The 18,315-nt window shown below is 46.4% G+C and overlaps 1 protein-coding gene across 2 annotated transcripts in view; it reads left to right on the plus strand.

Moving 5' to 3' along the window:
* The window catches only part of COLQ (collagen like tail subunit of asymmetric acetylcholinesterase), a 69,035-nt gene that overhangs the window by 38,186 nt on the left and 12,534 nt on the right, over positions 1-18,315 (plus strand). For both annotated transcript variants that reach the window (XM_079794464.1, XM_079794463.1), the window contains exons 5-13: positions 934-1,035; positions 4,357-4,401; positions 4,732-4,758; positions 6,780-6,851; positions 9,156-9,218; positions 9,712-9,738; positions 10,380-10,424; positions 11,344-11,379; positions 14,933-15,013. In XM_079794464.1, the coding sequence (XP_079650590.1) occupies positions 949-1,035; positions 4,357-4,401; positions 4,732-4,758; positions 6,780-6,851; positions 9,156-9,218; positions 9,712-9,738; positions 10,380-10,424; positions 11,344-11,379; positions 14,933-15,013 (483 nt within the window). In that variant the 5' untranslated portion in view covers positions 934-948. The remainder of the gene's footprint in view (positions 1-933; positions 1,036-4,356; positions 4,402-4,731; positions 4,759-6,779; positions 6,852-9,155; positions 9,219-9,711; positions 9,739-10,379; positions 10,425-11,343; positions 11,380-14,932; positions 15,014-18,315) is intronic.

The following is an 18,315-nucleotide window of genomic DNA, read 5'->3' on the forward strand; positions in this document are numbered from 1 at the left end:
TCTTCCTCTGTCTTCACTGAGTTATGGAGGGGGTTCTTCTCAGCAGGGAACTGAATTTGGCCAAGTGTCCCCTCTCCCTGAAAGCAATGAGGTGAATGGATGACTTTCTAGGCTCCCATGAGCTGCTCAGATATGGAATTTCCCCTTCTATTTGTCTTCCCACCCAAGTATCTATGAAATTCCCTTCCATGGCCTGTCTCAGACATAGACTGTTTCTGTGAGGTGACGCGGGAAATGGCCCTCCTGTAGCCAAACTGAGGTGTGAGAGGGAATAGAATTTGGAAAGAGTGGAAAAGGTGAAAGAAAAATAGGATGTGGGGAGCTGACCTAGAAGACAACAGGCAGGGACTTGAGAGTCTTAGATATTTCCAGAAGCTCTTCGACTTGTACTGTCCAATACTGCCACTAGCCGTATGGCTGTTGAGTTGAGCTGTGCATATAAAATACACACAGAATTGTGAGACTTCATATGAAAAGAAGACTGTAAAATATCTCATTAGTAATTTTTAAATATTGAATATGTGTTATAATGATATTTGGGGTGGACTGGATTAAATAAAATATATTAAAATTAATTTCACTTGTTTCCTTTACTGTTTTAATGTGGCTACCAAAAAAAGTTAAAACTGTAGATGTGGTTTGCATTGGTAGCTCACATTTTATTTCCTTTGGACAATGCTGTCCCAGACATTGGATAGATGCCCCTGAAATGAGCTTCCTAACTCCACCATTGTAGCTCTGTAATCCATTCAAGCCAGGTGTGTCTCAAGAGCAGATGAGAGAACAGACACTGGTGGCCAGGAAGGTCATCTTAGGATACCCATTGGGGTGTAAGAGAAGCGCCAGTCTATGAAGCACGTCTGTGTCAAGGGTGGTGACCCTTCTTCTGTCCCCTAAGGCTGACCTATAACTCTGTATTGCTTTGCATTGAAGCTTCTCTCCCCAGACATGAAGAATCTCATCCTGGAACTGGAGACCACGAAATCCCCGTGTGTCCAAGGATCGCTCGGCTCCCCTGGGCCTCCTGGCCCCCAGGTTGGTGCATTCCACCAGACCTCTTCTCCTCTCCAGCTGTCTTCTGTTTAGAGAAGTGAAGCCTCGTAGAGATGCCCGTTCTAATGTGATATGGAGGCTGTTTTTCCTTCTCTGGCTCACCTCCAGCTCCAGAGCACGTGAATAGAACACTGGTTCTTTAGGTGAATTCTGGCCTCCCAGTTTTGGTTTCCTCATTCATGCAATGAGGATAATAATTGTCCCTGCAGTACTGGATTTAGGGTGGGGGATCAAGTGAGATGCTGCCTAGATGGATGTGGTTATTATTATAGCTACCACAAAACAGTTGATGACAATGGGTTGCCCCTTATGTGGGCATTGACCCCATTCAGTGGACCCCATAGGCACCTGCATCCAATGCAGGAAAGTGGAGGCAAAGATGAACCTGTTACCTTGAGCCCACTTGACCCAGATACAGCTACCAAACAGCCTACCCCTCCCCAGCAAAGTTAAAGGGAATAATGAGGAACAGGCAAAAATACTAGAGAAAGGGTTTCTAGGCAGGCAAAGACACCTTGTCACAGATTCCTGGCTTCCCTGACTGCCTGGGTGGGGGCTCCCCCAAGGAGGAATGTCCCCTAGCCTGGGGCTCTGGGCCTGCCATGGGGAAAGGGAAAGAGGGAACAAGGAGCAATCAGTCTCCCAAGTGCCTTAGGAGTTATCTCACCCTCCTGGGTCACCCTGCCGTGGCTTCTGTCCAGGAAGACTGAGAGACCCACTCCTCTCCCTGGTTACAAAGCCCCACATGAGGAAACCCGACCTGTATCTCCTGCATTATCTCATGCCACCAATTCTGTCCACTCGCAGCCACCATGTGTCTCAGGTCCTCAAGCACACTGAGCTTGTTCTAGCCTTAGGGCCTTTACGCTGGTGGCTCCAGCTATTTGGGATGTTCTTCCCTCTGATTTTTACCATGGCCAGCTCCTTTGTCGCCTCCTTAGCAATGCCTTTCTCAACCACCCGAGCCTTCCCCATCACTCTCCATCCAATGGCCTATTTTAAATCTCTGCCAATTTTTCTCATGTTATTATAGCTTCCTTATTAATTTTTTTGTTCCTAATCTCTTTGGTCTCCTCTCCATGAAATATAAGCTCTGTGGCTGGGGTTGGCAAACTATTGTCCATGGGTCAAATCCGGCTTGTTTTGGCAATTCAAGTTTTATGGTCTCTGGCTGCTTTTGCGCTACAAGGACGGAGTTGAGTAGTTGTGACAGAGTTGCTGTGTTAAAGGCACAGCCTAAGATATTTACTATCTGGCTCTTTATAGAGAAAGTTAACTGACCCTTGGTCTTGGGAGCATGGTATTGTTCATAATATGTGCCCATCTACACCACCTCATGGGGTATAGTATGTTCTCCATAAATATTTGCTAAATGCAATAAGGAATATAGGACTCTGATCCCAGAGTGGACCAGAGGGGCCAGGAAGTCTGCAGACAGGCAAGATGGGCACCCTGAGGAGCATCTCTCATGTGGGTTTCTATCTTCCCACAGTCTATGCTAGCACCTTTCAGGGTACAGGGAGACCCACAGACCATGGGCAAAGAAGGAGAATTCTCTGCTGACCAGCAGTTCCCCAGTCACTTGCTCATCTCTAACTTCTCACAATCCTATCTGAGTCACATGGGGGCTGTGCTGTCAACTCCAGGGGACCATGCATCCACCTCCGTTCTCTTAGAACAGTGTGGATGCTGTCCCCACCAAAATGAGATCTGTGGACCAGCAATGTTGGCATCATCTGGGAGCTTGTTCCAGATGCAGAATTTCATCCTCCCCTCTCCACTCCACCCCCCTCCACCATTCAATCAGAATCTGTATTTTAATAAGACACTCAGTGAATCATGGGAATGTCAGAGCTAGAGTGTGCTAGTAAAATAGTTCTAGCCCATTTTAAGAAATGGAAAAAACTGAGGCTTGGAAAAATTGAAAGACTTGAACAAAAACTCTCTGTCCTTGCTGAAACCGGTTTGGCTCAGTGGATAGAGCGTTGGCCTGTGGACTGAAAGGTCCCAGGTTTGATTCCGGTCAAGGGCATGTACCTTGATTGTGGGCACATCCCCAGTAGGAGGTGTGCAGGAGGCAGCTGATCGATGTTTCTCTCTCATCAATGTTTCTGACTTTCTATCCCTCTCCCTTCCTCTCTGTAAAAAGTCAATAAAATACATTAAAAAACAAAAAAACACCAAAAAACTGTCTGTCCTCCCCTCCCCAAAACAGAAGGAGAATAAACCAAAGGTGGTGGTTTCCAAATTTATCTGCACATTAGAATCCCCTGGGAACTTCTAAAATTCCTGATGCCTGTGCCACTGTCCTTGAGATTATAATTGGTCTGGGGTGTGGCCTGGTCTTTGGGATTTTTAAAAGATCCCCAGAGAATTCTAATGTGCAGATAGGCTTGGGAACCACTGACTGAGGGGGCTGTTTGTCATTTAGAAACGAGTCTGATAAAATCGTATTTCAAACAGGCTTTGTGTTAGCCAAGTTCACCTGCAGATCTTGGGGATAAAGTAGTAGCCTTTGGGGGGTGCGGGGGAGGGCGCGGTGGTTGATGGATTTCCTCTCTGCTGTATGGAGGAATTTGGAACCGTTAACCAGCTGATCATTCCATGGACGTATGAGCAGAAAGCAGCATGAGCAGAAAGCAGCTATATTCTGCCATGGGTGTGCCAAGCCTTAGTGCAATGGTGCTAGAGTCCCTGGGCTGGAGTCAGCCCCACCCCCATGGCTGGGCAATTGCACAAAAATGCATTATTTACCTGCCCACGTTCTTAATGTCTTTTGCTGCACCTGGTACCCATACATCCACCATGGGAATTTCTAAATTTCTGCTTCTATGTGCAAAGTGTAATTTCCCTCTTGTCAGCACCCAGGGAAGCTTGGTAAGAGCAACTGAAAAGATAGGAGAAGAGTAAAGCCTCTTGTTTTCAGCAAACAGCATTTCTTCACCTATCTTCAGTTGCTCTTGCCAAGCACTCTGGATATCCCAGGCAACCCAAGAATTCCAGGGAGAAAATTAAACTCACACAGAGTAGACATGAGCATTGCAGCCTTTGAACCATTGGAAACACAGTTCAGAGAAGCTAGAAGAGGGGGATCACAGAGGAGGAGACTGGGCTGGCATGCATAAGAGGGTCTTTCATGGGGTTTCTGGAGCCCCAATTCTGCATAGAGAGTGAGGCTGCTGTAGGAGTGTTCCAAGGGGATTCCCTCGGTCCTGCCTCCCTCACCTCTGTCCTTGGTAATTCCAGCCTGTTTTATTGTATTCTTGGTCTGATGTATACTTTCTTCGTTTCTTGGTTGTGTAGGGTCCACCGGGGCATCCAGGCAAGACAGGACCAAAGGGAGAAAAGGTATGAGCCACTACTCTCTTCCACCCACCTCTCATTGGTAATTCCAGCCTGTTTTCTGGGGATGCCACTGAACATTTTCTGGCTGAGATCTCAAGGCATGTGCTAATTCTGCCTTAGTGCACGAGGAGGGGCTCCAGGAGGACGGGGCTGCTGCTGCAGGTGTGGGATCCACCAGTGTATTTTGGCTTGGCCCACTGCCGTAGCAGGGGTGCTGAGTGGCCAAGCCACCAAGCCACATGGGCATGCCCACTCATCAGCCCTACTAAGCCCTCTGCTTCCAGAACTTCTCTTCCAAAGCAGCCTCCGATTACCTGCCTTTTCCACCCACAGGGGGAGCTTGGCCGACCAGGAAGGAAGGTATGGTCCATGTTGTCAGCATTACGTGGCAACTGTGTTCCGCGTGTGTGTGTGAGTGTGTGTGCACTCCTTGGGGTGGGGAACCAGCAGTACACTACTGCGGCCTCCAACCCATTGGACAGTGGTGGCACCACCATCCTGATGATGATAACAGCACCTTTGCTGTTTCTGCCTACGCCTTCGCTTGGGAGCTGGAGCCAGCTCCTGCCAGGCATTTGGACTTCGTCCAGAGGCTGCCAAGCCCAGGCAGATTTCCCACAGCTTCAGAACATCTCATCCTGCCTTCCATCAGAGAAACCCTCCAAGGCCCCAACCAGTGGCACAAAATGACTCTGTCTATTAGATTAAAACACAATAAAGTGCCAAACAGACAGAAACAAAAGCTTTTGCTGTAATAAATTGGAGTTACTTAAGGTCACAGGGACTCTGAGTGAACCAAACACATGTTATCAAGACTCTCATTACAGTCAGGGAGAAGAAAACCAGCAGCCATTCACTGTGGTCAATGGATGCTGGTGCTGAAATTGTAGGTCTTGATGACAGAAGTAGGTACAAAACTTTGGCCAAGAAAGATGCCTGTGGTTCTAAATATAAATTACTATTTTTTGGTTGAATGTTTTATTCAAATAGTTTCACTATTAATCAGAGTCTCAAACAGACCTTTGGGAGGTAAATTTACAGCCCTTTAGGGAATGGATGACAACTCCAACCAAGGCACAGTGGTTGTCCAAACGGCTGGGCCAGAAAGGAATCTGCCATGATCTCCATGCTCAGAACTAAGGAAGGCCATGATTCATTAGTGATGTGTGCCATGGATGTGGGAGGCAAGAGTAGAAATTTGTACACATGCAGCACTTCGGGTTTCTTTTTGTTTGTTTATTTCTTTGTTTTCATTTATTTCAGAGAGAGGAAGGGAGAGGGAGAGAGAGATAGAAACATCAATGATGAGAGATAATCCATTAGCTGCCTCCTGCATGCCCCTACTGGAGATGGAACCCAAAACTCAAGCATATGTCCTGACCAAGAATGGAACTGGGACCTCCTGGTTCATGGGTTGATGCTCAACCATTAAGCCACACCAGCTGGGCCACATGCAGCGTTTGTGATCCCTAGTTAAGGGGCTGAGCCTTCCACATCTCTAGCTAGGCGAATTAAAATTAGCCAGTGGGTTCAAAGGTCAAGATAGACCCCAAGTCCCTGCTCCCACTCTTTCTTTCAGGGCTTACTCTTCCATAGCCTCTGGCTTAGGTTGAGTTCCTTAGAAGCAGTGACAGAGATGGCACGTGCCATGTGCAAGTGAGTCAGTTATTAAGGGAGCTCTTTCAAGAGGAGTCGGAGAAGAGGGGCATCCAGATGGCGGGGGGGAAGAAGTCCAATGTGGAAGTGGTATCAGGTGATGTCCAGCTTCAGCCTGATCCCTGGGGAGCTGTGGAGTAAGAATTGTACCACAGAGTGTCTTTCGTTGAGGTAAGGGAGCCAGGCTATTGGCTACAGAGAGGGGACATACATAAATCACTGGACAGATCCAGTTGCCCACAGAAACTCCACAGTTGCAGGTTGCAGGAATGAGTTGTTACAGCAAGGAAGGTAGCCCCTGGGGGATGAGCACACAAAGCGGGTGAAAAAGATCTGGAGGGAGAACCAATAGCATTTGCTGCTGCTTCCCAAACATAATCCTGTGCCATCTACATCCCACCCTTGGGGAGAACCTATTGGAATGCAGGGGACAGTTGGGTGGGTGGAGGTAATAAAGATCGAAAAACCAAGAGGTTTAGAATCCCTTCTCTACCACCTTTTATTTCTTTAGTAGAATAAGATCTTGTGTGTTGACACAATGTCACACTAAGGGTTTTCACTTGTACCTAAGTGATCCAACTTTTTGGCTATAATTTTTGGAGATGAGGGTCTTGAGGCTCTACTTTAGAGGCCTCATACTACTCCGGGCCCCAGAGACAAATCCTGTTTCCTGGAAGGAGGGAAACAAATCCAATTTTCCTGACTTTTGTTCTTTGACTTTAAAGGGTAGACCTGGCCCCCCGGGTGTTCCTGGTATGCCTGGGCCCATCGGCTGGCCTGGCCCTGAAGGACCCAGGGTAAGTGTGGTGCAATCTCAGGGCTCATGTGGTATCGGAATGTGAGGGAGAAGACGGCGGCTCCCTGGCCCCTGGCACACAGTGAGTGACACTCACATCCTCAAGAGGGGGCGGAAGAAGAGAGCATAAGGACTATCCATAGGCCCCCAAATATTTCCTCCTTCACTTGGACTGCAAGACCTCAGTCCAAAGCTCTGCAGGGGGAGAAATGAGGAGCTGCTGACCTCTTTCACAGGGGCCCTGATTCTCCTTTGTCCTGAAGGGTTAGCATGTGATTCTTTGGTTTCCCTGAGATGACCTAAGAGGGGCTTGTGTCTGGAAAGCTGTTGGCCTGTCATGCTGATCTGGCTGGAGGTGGAGGGTTGAGGGGGTTGGAGTTGGCTGACTGGAACAACTAAAGCCCTACATTCAGAGAGGGATCACCAAATGCTGATGAATTCCCTTCCTCAGACAGGTTATGGAAAACTAACACGCCCACTCCCATGCCTTTGCTTACATTCTACTCACTTTGGTCATAGATCATGGGGTGTAGAGACCATGACTTAGGCAGGTGAATGTCACTATATAGTCTGATTGACTTACTGGCAGAATTTATAAGGGGATAGAAAACTGTTCCCAATCCTTGTAAGTGAAGTCCCAAGGATATGTCTTAAAAATCAACTGTATAAAAAGGAGACATATGTAAAACTTTAGACAATAAAAAAAAAATAAAATCAACTGTATAAAGCTGAGCCATCCAATATGGCAGCATTAGATATATGTGGCTATTGAGCCCTTGAAATGTGGCTTATGCAACCGAGGAACTGACTTTTTTTTAACTTTAATTAAGTTTAAATTTTAAAACTTTTGCCTAGCTCAGTTATTTGAAAACATTTAAGTATGTGAAGTATGTGAATCTGCTTCTTCAACTATAAATTTTATGAACTCTGTATAGAGATCATGCATTTTGGATAAAAATTTAGTGCCTGAATTGAGATGTGGTTTAAATGTATAGTGCACAACAGATTTCAAATATTTATCTTGAGAAACAGAATGTAAAATAGCTCATTAATAATTTTTATATTGACTACATGTTGAAATGATAATTAGATTAAATTAATTACAGTAAATAAAATATATTGTTAAAGTTAATTTCACCTGTTTAGTTATAGTTTTAATGTGACTTCTAAAAATTTTTTAAATGAAGTATGTGGCTCACCTTATATTTCTACTGGATAGCACTGGTATAGTTTTTTAGCACAGAGGGTGCTGCAAGTTCCAACTGCAAATGATTCTGAGGGGCAACAGAACTCACCCATGAGTCTTAGCTCCCTGCCTTCATCGTACACACCCAGAGGATGATGTTCACTCTACTTGGTTGCAACCCTAGGGTGAGAGTATATGGAGATGTCTGAAAGATCCACCCTATGCAAAGAGCAAAGCAGGTGAAGTTTTTTGGTGCTGACACCTTGTCCTCTGGGGCCCCATGCCCCATGATCTCCCCCTCCCCTACCCTCCTACAGCCTTCTCTAAGAAAAGATCAAGCATTATTCCATTAAAGCATCTTAGTGATAATTTGAATTTAGTTTTAGAGATCTTCTCTGCCTGGGGAATTTCATTTCATATTTAATCTTAAACTAGAGACCCGGTGCACGAAATTTGTGCATGGTGGGGCGTGGTGTCCCTCAGCCCAGCCTGCACCCTCTCCAATCTAGGACAACCTCGAGGGATGTCCGACTGCCCATTCAGGCCTGATCAGCCCGATTGCCCCTAACTACCCTCCCCTGCTGGCCTGGTCGCCCCCAACTGCCCTTCCCTGCAGGCCTGGTCCCCCCCAACTGCCTTCCCCTGCAGGCCTGGTCGCCCCCAACTGCCCTCCTCTGCCAGCCTGGTCACCCCTAACTGCCCTCCCCTGCAGGCCTGATCACCCCCCAACTGCCCTCCCTTGCAGGCCTGGCCCCTCCCAACAGCCCTCCCCTGCCGGCCTGGTCATCCCTAACTGCCCTCGCCTGCCGGCCTCATCGCCCACAACTGCCCTCCCCTGCTGGCCATCTTGTGGCGACCATCTTTGACCACATGGGGGTGGCCATCTTGTGTGTTGGAGTGATGGTCAATTTGCATATTAGGCTTTTATATATAGGATACCAGAATGAAGTGTGGAAAATTGGGCCCCTGGGAGTAAGCAAAGGAGTATTTGGGGTCCTCAGATTCACAAGCTAGCCCCAATGTCCCAGTTCCTTTCTGATCTTGCCCATGACTTTTTAGTTCAGTTTTTCTAGGAAATGTCACTAGAGGTCTTTTTTTCCCTCCTTCTGATTCCCACAGGGCGAAAAAGGTGACCTGGGTCTGATGGGCTTACCAGGGTCAAGAGGACCAATGGGCTCCAAGGTCAGTGTGTTGGTCCAGATGGATGTTCTCAGGTCTTCTCACTAAGGCTCTGGAGCAGCTGTTATCTATAAAGATGGGAACTGGGTGTGGCTGCCATCCTGGGCAAGGTGATGTCACAGATGTTGGACAGCCCAATGCCAATGTGCTTGTCTTTACCAGCCTTTGGGGGACACCAGGGCTGGGATGCAGGGGCATAAAGATGCCATTCCTGCTGTTCTCCTGGGCAGCAAGGGTCAAGCCTCAGGACAACAAAACAGATGGAAATCTTTGTTCAGGCCTTTGGGGGTGGTGATAAGAAAAGCAGCATTCTTTTTAGACCTGATGTAAACACAATCCCAAGGGACTTCTTGGTATTGAATGCTGCAGCCCCCACTAAAACTTGCAGTGCAATGAGGCACATCTCACCACCACATTCAGGGATTCCGTCCACTCTCACACCAAACCCAATGGTCTGACAAGTCTGATTGTAAATATATCTTCTGCTTTCTTTTAGGGCTACCCCGGATCCAGAGGGGAAAAGGTTAGTGCTTCTCTCTCCCAGCTTCCCAGAGCCTGGTCTGGGCTAGTGGCTCCGGGGCCAGTGAGGATGGGCCCAGGTCTCTCTTCAGTCAGTGACTGCAGTGACCTTGCCTCAATATTCCTCATCTTTCATCAGTGGGCTGAGAGAAGTGAGGGGCCCCTGAGCAGGGCAGGCAGCTTAGGGAGGAGCTCCCAGTGAAGGCCGAGGCCCTCATATGGAGCAGATGAGCACTGAAGCTGTGCCCGATGGAGAATGAACGCAGCTTGTGTAGTGTGCTGGAGCAAGATGGCAGATGTGTGTCTTTAGACCAAGCTATCACCACACAGCCTTCTTATCTGTCAAAAACAAAAAACAGAAAACCCAGCCAGAACCTGGGGACAGATTTTCTATAGGAAGGGAGAGGTTCTAGGACCCAGAATCTTCTGTGCCTTGTCCTTTATTAATGCAGGAGGTATTTGGGGTCCAAATAGAAGGTAAATCACAAAGCATTTCTTCCCTGGGAAGGTCATGTAATCTCTGAGCCTGTTTCTTTGCCTGTGAAATAGGGTATTAGCATAGGATAGGGAGTTATTAGTTTAAAATGCTACAATTTTTCCCCTATGGTATTAACTCATGTACTCTCTCCTGTGGTTTTGTCTTAGGGATCCAGAGGTGAAAGGGGTGACTTGGGTCCCAAAGGAGAAAAGGTAATGGCTGTTGCATAGAAATGATCAAATACAATGGAAGTGGTGACCCTTGCCTACCCCCATCTTGTGGGCGGACTGACTAACTGGCTGTCTGTCTGACTGGCTAACTGCTTGACTGTCTATCTGTCTGACTGACTGGCTGTGGTTGGCTGGTTGGCTGTGACTGACTGACTGGCTGGCTGACTAAAAGGCTGGCTATCTGTCTAACTGGCTGTCTGGCTATCTGTCTAACTGGCTATCTGGCTATCTTTCTAACTGGCTGACTGACTGACTATCTGTCTAACTGGCTATCTGTCTAACTGGCTGTCTGTCTAACCGGCTATCTGTCTAACTGACTAACTGTCTGTCTGTCTAACTGACTAACTGTCTGTCTGTCTAACTGGCTGTCTGTCTAACTGGCTGTCTGTCTAACTGGCTATCTGTCTAACTGGCTATCTGTCTAACTGTCAATCTATCTAACTGGCTATCTGTCTAACTGGCTGTCTGTCTAACTGGCTGACTGACTGACTGACTAACTGACTGGCTATCTGTCTCTCTGTCTGACTAGCTGATTGGCTGACTATCTATCTGTCTGACTAGCTGACTGACTGACTGACTGTATCTGTCTAACTAGCTGACTGTCTGACTGTCTATCTGTCTGACTGACTATCTGTCTGACTGAGTGGCTGGCTGGCTGTGACTGACTGACTGGCTGACTGACAGGCTGGCTATCTGTCTAAATGGCTGACTGGCTATCTGTCTATCTGTCTGACTAGATGACTGGCTGACTGGCTGACTGGCTGTCTGTGTATCTGTCTGATTAGTTGGCTGGCTGGCTGGCTGACAAGGCTCTATCTTGAAAATGGCTGACTAAGCTCTTCCACAGCCCTCTCAAGAGTTATTCAGAGGCAATCACTATTATTTGTTGTTCTCTTCACAGGGTTTCCCAGGATTTCCTGGAATGTTGGGGCAGAAAGTAAGTACCTACAAGTAGTAAAAAATAGAAGTAGAAAAATAGACCATCCAAGTACAAAAAAAAAGAGGCCTGCCTCTCTGTTCATGAGGCAGGAAAAGTAGGTCTCGCTATGGAAGATTCTGGTTTGAAAGGGGAGCAAGTTGCTGAACATATAGGTGAGAGGTCTGAGACCTCCTCTAGGTCAGTGGGAGGGCAAGGACACCCCCCTGATGGACAGAGGCCCTACTTTGTACTTGCTGCCCCTTAGAGGGCTGTGGTGATGTTCAAAGGCAGAGAGCTTTGTGACAAGGGACTCGGGTCTGAACTGTAGTGGTCAAAAGGTCCCTGTGGGAGGTGCAGGCTTCTCTGGCTAATGCAACTGCCAACTACACCCAGCTCAGCACTTCTTCAGGGAGGCTCATGTACTGCTACAGGTAGGCAGAGTTATTTCAGTTGGTGATAGCAAGCAATTTTTATTTGCTAGTTAAACTTTTTATTTAAATAGTTAAATATTTAGTGGGGTTTCATGAATATCTTGCCTGGGACAAGGATTAATAAAAAAAGGAGTTAATTCAGTAGACTTAAATAGAAAATATTGAGTAAATAAGAATAACACTATGTGAAGATATGACAAAAACTATGAAGGTGACATAATTAAATTGACAGAATTAAAAAAAACCCTTTTCCTTAGGGTTAAGGTCTAGGGAAGAAGAATGGGGAGGGTGGTGAGGGGAGGTGTCAGAGAATGAAGAGAGAGTGCACAGATGGCCACGGAGAACACCCCTAATCTAGCCACGTAGCAGTGGGTCCTCATGCTGTGAGGCACTGATGTGGGAAATTGTTATTTTAACCTTGGCCTCAGAGTACAGTGTTCTTCAAACATACCAATGAGATGCTTTCTTAAAATTCTAAACTTTTTCTCAAGTTCACCTTGAAGTTTTATTTTCCAAACTTGAATAAACAAATTTTTATCTGATTTTCTCCAGTCAGTAGAGTATCCTATATAATAAAAGCCTAATATGCAAATTGACCAAACGGCAGAACAAAAGACAGGTCGGTGGGCAGTGCTAGGCCAGCCAAGGCAGGTGCCAGCGGGCAGACAGAGGGGACGGCGATTGGGGGATGGCTGTGACCAGCGGCAGCAGTGGGGCAATGGGCGGGGCCTGAGATGCCCCTGGTGGTCAGTGCGCTCCCACAGGGGGAGCACCACTTAGCCATAAGCCGGGCTGAAGGCTGGCGAGCGCAGTGGTGGTGGCGGGAGCCTCTCCCACCTTTGCGGCAGCGCTAAGGATGTCCGACTGCAGCTTAAGCTGTCAGTCGGACATCCCCCAAGGGTTTCCAAACTGCAAAAGGGTGCAGGCTGAGCTGAGGGACACCCCCGAGTGCACGGATTTTCGTGCATCGAGCCTCTAGTATTTAAATAATTTCAGTCATCTGATATTAATTTATTATCATTTATCACTGCCTTAAGCTGTCAAAAAATGTCTTCTGCTACCCAAATGGGGTATTGGGTTAAAAACAGAGTAAGTAAATGAGCAAATTAAAGGAAACAGTAAAAGAGAAAAATGATTTAAAAAATATTTTTTATTGATTTCAGAGAGGAAGGGAGAGGGAGAAAGAGATAAAAATATCAATGATGAGAGAGAATCATTGATCGGCTGCTTCCTGCACACCCCACACCGGGGATCTGCAACCTGGATATGTGTCCGGGACCCTTCAGTCCGCAGGCCAACGCTCTACCCACTGAGTCAAACCGCCTAGAGCGAGAAAAAATGATTTTAGTTGAAAATATTTAGGCTAGGCTTTCATTCAGTGTAACAGTGAGCATCAAAGAATAATCCATTACTGTAAAATTAAAGATGACAGTTTCTCTGGTCTCTGCTCCACTTACTAGACTTGCCATCAGGAGTTCTATTCCCCTTTAGGGCAGGCTGCTTTAAGACAGAGCAGATATGATAACCATAATTAGGTCAGAGGAGAGAAATTAGATTAAGTGAGTACTGGCTGCTTCCAGTTGATGAAGAGAAGGGCCACACTTCCTTCGGATAGTCTTTTTTAAAAAATTATGCTGCCCTGGCTGGTTTGCCTCAGTGGACTGAAGGGTTCTGGGTTCGATTCCGGTCAAGGGTACAAGACCGGGTTGTGGGCTTAATCCCCAGTGCAGAAGCTGGCTGTTCGATGATTCTCTCTCGTCAATGTTGTTTCCATCTCTCTCTCCCTCTCCCTTCCTTTCTGAAATCAAAAAAAAAAAAAAAAGTTATGCTGTTCATACTGCTGTTTTCTCCTAGCCAAGCAAGGCACTCCTCGGTCCCTGCTAAACAGCCATGGAAAATAGTGCAAACATCTCCATGGCCACATAGAATCCATCTATCCTCTCACACTCTCACTGCCCAGCATCCCAAAGGACATGGCGGGTTGGAAAGAAATCACAGGTTTAAGGACAATCTTGGTGAGGCAAGATGTTGGTAGCTTGGGTCAAGACAAATTCATTACATTGGCTGAGCCAACAAATAATTTCAGAGGTTTCTGCTTGATCCTTGCTTTATATTGGTGTTCCCTGGAATTTTCCATGTGTTATACCTCCCCTGACTTCCATGTGAACAGCCATCTGGTATTCACTGTCTCCTCTGAGTGTCTGGGCAGCTCTTCATGGATACTGGCTGCTAACAGAAACTCTGTGGTTGCAATTGCTAAATGTAGCTTGTTGGTGGTGCATTCTGGGCTGTAGAGGGATTCCTGGAACAATTATGGGAGCAATGCCCTGTGGTTCATGATCTAAAGAAACAGCAAGAGGACCTGGGATCCTAGAAGACCATGGGGAAGAAGGAGAGAAACTAAAATGGAGAACAAAAGGTTGGCCTTAAACTATAGAATTAGGGCAATTGATGCATTTGGTCTGATGCTTCAAAATAGGGCTTTTCAATTAGGAATATTGTTTGTATTGCTTTCCATGCCTTTTACAATAATTGCATTGAGTATTTGAACATATGTCTCCCCACAAACAGTTTTCATCTAAATCAAATGGAAGTGAACTGGAACTCAAACCAATTTTTACTGAAGAGTGGGGAATGTACAACCCTAGTAAAGGTCATTACATGAGCAGAAACTTCCCAAAGATGATAGTTGTCAAAACTGTGTTTAATCATTAAAAAACCCATAGATTTGACTTTGCGCTAAAAACAAAACACAACATAAAATTCAACTAAAAGAGAAAGTGTTTCCCCCCAATAGCTTATGGCGTCACAGGCACACTTGTGACTGAAATACAGCACCTCTATTGTTGGCCATTCTGGATGGTGATTTGGGACACTAAAATGTGTGCTACCTGGCAGCTGTCTCTCTTAGATAACAAATCACCCGCCCAGGATAACCTCCTTTCCTTCCTGGTCCATGAAAAACCTACCTACTTTTCACATGACCTCATCACTCTTCCAGTTTCCGAGAGCAGCCCACTTGGAAAAGATCTGGGCTGATCTAGTAGACGGCCTTTGTGGCCAGGGATTGGGTAGACCTGCAGGGAAGGGCCTGCTCCACATGCCCTAATTCCTCTCTTGCTTCTCTTTTTTCTTTCCAGGGTGAAATGGGTCCAAAGGGTGAGCCTGGGATAGCAGGACACCGGGGACCCACAGGAAGACCAGGAAAACGAGGCAAGCAGGTAAGGATCCGGGGCTTACCAGACCCCTGCAGTCAGACTCCTTACCTGGGGATGTGGTGTGGAGAGGCGTGCCAGTGTGGTCAATCAGAGATATCCCTTAAACCCAGTCTTCAGCTTCCTCTGGCTCGTGGGCAGAAGCTGCACCACTTTAGCCATAGTTTGAGTGGATGGGATAGGATGCTGTGTTCCCACTGTTTCCAAGGCTAGAGCGAGAGTGGATCTTTGGTTAATGAGAACAGGTCTACCTTAACCAAAGCAACTGGGAGTGGAAAGCAGATCTGGTCCTTTACCCAGAAAACCTGCTTTTTACCTCATGCCCCAGACACAAATGGAGTCTTGGAGAACAGCCCAGATATTTCCCTGCTCTTGAAGATCTTTTGGGTCTCAACGGTAGGGTGGTTCCCACTCCCCTCCACTCAGGATCCCAGTTTGTAAGTGACCTTCTTTATTGGCACTGTTAAGGGCTTAGGAAAATTTTTCATTCTGAACTCCCTCTGGTCAGCAGGCTCTTGTGTCAGACCATGTGAAATGAGAGAGCAAAGCAAGAGGAAGGTGCAGTTGGCTTGGCTGGCTGTGGAGCTGTCTGTCCTGAGTGCCTTAGAGAAACCTCTCATCTTAGCTCTAACAGACAGACATTCTTGAAAGATGTGCCTCTTCACTTTTTAGGCCGTAGTTTGTTTGGTTTTTGCCTCCTTTCCCATTTAAATGTAATATATGATTATCATAGGAAACTTGGAAAATTCCACCCATGAACCAAGAGGTCGCTGGTTCGATTCCCAGTCAGGGCACATGCCCAGGTTGTAGGCTTGATCCCCAGTAGGGGGCAGGCAAGAGGCAGCTGATCAGTGTTCTGCTCTCACATCACATCCATGTTTCTATCTCTCTCTTCTTTCTCCCTCTCCCTTCCTCTCTCTGGAAAAGTCAATACAAACATATTTTTAAAAAACGATCTAACACCCAGGTATAACCATGTAACCACTTTGGTATATTTTCTTTCCAGTATTAATTCTTTTGTGAACTTTCCAGTCATTTGTTTCTTTTCTATCCAATATATAGTTATTGTATCCTAAATTTTTAACTTAAAATCATAATATATGCATTTTTACTCATTGCTATTCATTAAACATTTAAACATCTTTTTAAAATGTCTGCACTAGAGTTTAGTAAATGAGTAAGACTGCTTAGACAAGAGAGGCCTAACCAAATTACATATGATGTTAAGAAGTGAACATCTTTGGGCCATAGTTGTAGCTCCAAGTGTGTCTCTCATTGTCCTCAGTGTCTAGGCCTTACTTCCCAAAGACTCTGAAATAAGTGATCTGGCGTGAGGCTTCAGCATGGGTTGGTGTTTGTTTAAAGCTCCCCACATGATTCTAATATGTAGCCAGGGCTCAGAACATGATAACATATGAAGCCAATTCTGATCTTTTCCAAGTGAACTTAGCAACGATACAGCCTCCAACCCAAATAATTCAGATTTCACAATAACTTTGGAAGTCACAATATTTCAGTTCACTTTTCAAAGTTTTACAATGGGTAGCATGGCCGTGCCTTCACAATGCTGTCACAGATTCCAATTTCCTGAAAACTAGGCTCAGAAAAAGAAAAAAAGGAGACATCTTCCTTCCTTTCTTTCTTGTTTTAAAGATCACTTTCTCCCTTACTGCTGACTTCCATTCATAATATTCTACACTGGGGTTCAAGCAGACTTGTGCCTTCTGTCATCTAGTTCTTTACCTGGGCAGTGTTTATCTTTTCCTGGTAAGGGCTGAAGCCAAGAAGTTGAAAATGATTAGTTGTAGTAATCTTACAACTCCCCCAGTGCCATGTCTAGAAGCTCAGAGAAGTTAGGGGAATAAGCTCTTCCTTTCCACAAGGAGACCCTCCGTGCCTGTCTAGTCAGCAGACACTTGAGTTGTTAGCTTTGGGGGCCTGCCATGGTACTTCCTATTTATCGGAATTAATTTGCTAGCAGAGGGTCTTATCTACCAAGCGTCCATTGGCCAGTCGTGCTGAGTTTCTGGAGGTTATTGTACGTCAATCCAAACTCCAGAATCAGAAATCCAGAAGAGACTTTAGGAAATTAGAATTTCAGAACCAGGGGATTGTAGTGATCACCCAATTCAATCCCCTTAGCATAGTCCCAGGAAACTGAGGGCCGGAGAAGTGGAATGACCTGCCCAGACCCCTAAGCTAAGCCAGCTTCCATGCCAGAGTTAGAGTTTGGAGAGTTGAGACCAGCTTTCCCTACATCACATCTCTCATCACCTCCATGCTTCAGGACTTGCCTTCAGGCAGGCCCAGAAAAGCAGCCCTGATCCCATTATGCACATCTGCAATTAAGGAGACAGGCTTCCTCCCTGGAGAAACATCACCAAACTTTGTGACAATAAAGGAATGAATGCTTTTCCTGGAAAGCGTGGCTCATGAGTCCTGCTCATAGAGACATGGCTGGTTCTGAGAGGACGACTGATGAGCAGAATATTCCATTACTGCTGGTGTCAGAGTCAAGGAGCGTTTCCAGCTCCTTCACTGTGGCACTTCCTGTGCTCAGAGCCAGCTGACTGGCTGCTAGAACAACAAGCCTTAACTGCAGCTATATTAGGACGGTGTGACTTCCTTTGCCATTCTGGGACCCATCTTGGTTACCTCATGGCATGCTTCAGCTTGGGCTAAGGCTTAAGACTCCCCCCGTCAGGATGGAATTAGAAACAAACTCTGACCCCCCGAGTCCCACAGTAAGAGTTTAAGAACTCCTGGGACATTGGTGAGAGAGCCCCCAGGGCCATGTGGACAAGGAGGCAGGTTACATGTCACCTTTGTGATTGGATAGAAGTGCCCGGCATGCCTGCTGCCCAGACTTGGGGAGGATTACATTTCATCAGGTGGCCAGCCTGCCAAGGCACAAATGTGGAAAGGGGACCCAGCCAAAGATGTCAGGCATCAATCACTGTCCTGGTTAAGCCCAGGGCAAGAGTGAACAATGAGCACACTGCTTGTGAAGAACCCACAGGCCTTGGTTTCTGAGTCATTCCTAAAGGCAGCTCTGAGGGGGAAATCTTTGCTCTTGGCCCTCCCAGAGTGGGCAGCACTGCAGGTGTGTCTCTCTTTAAGAAATCAGGACCTGTCTGTGTGAGAAAGATGAAACCAAGCCAGTTGCTGTGATAACCAGCTATGATAATCAGCTATGGTAATCTACATAGTCCTTGGTTCTGTACAAACTCCTTTTTCACTTCTAAGATCTTTGTTAGCCTCACAACAAACCCATGCAGGTATATATTTACTGGCCCTATTTTACAGAT

Source organism: Cnephaeus nilssonii (genome assembly GCF_951640355.1).
Source record: "Cnephaeus nilssonii genome assembly, chromosome: 17".
Lineage (NCBI taxonomy): Eukaryota > Metazoa > Chordata > Mammalia > Chiroptera > Vespertilionidae > Cnephaeus > Cnephaeus nilssonii.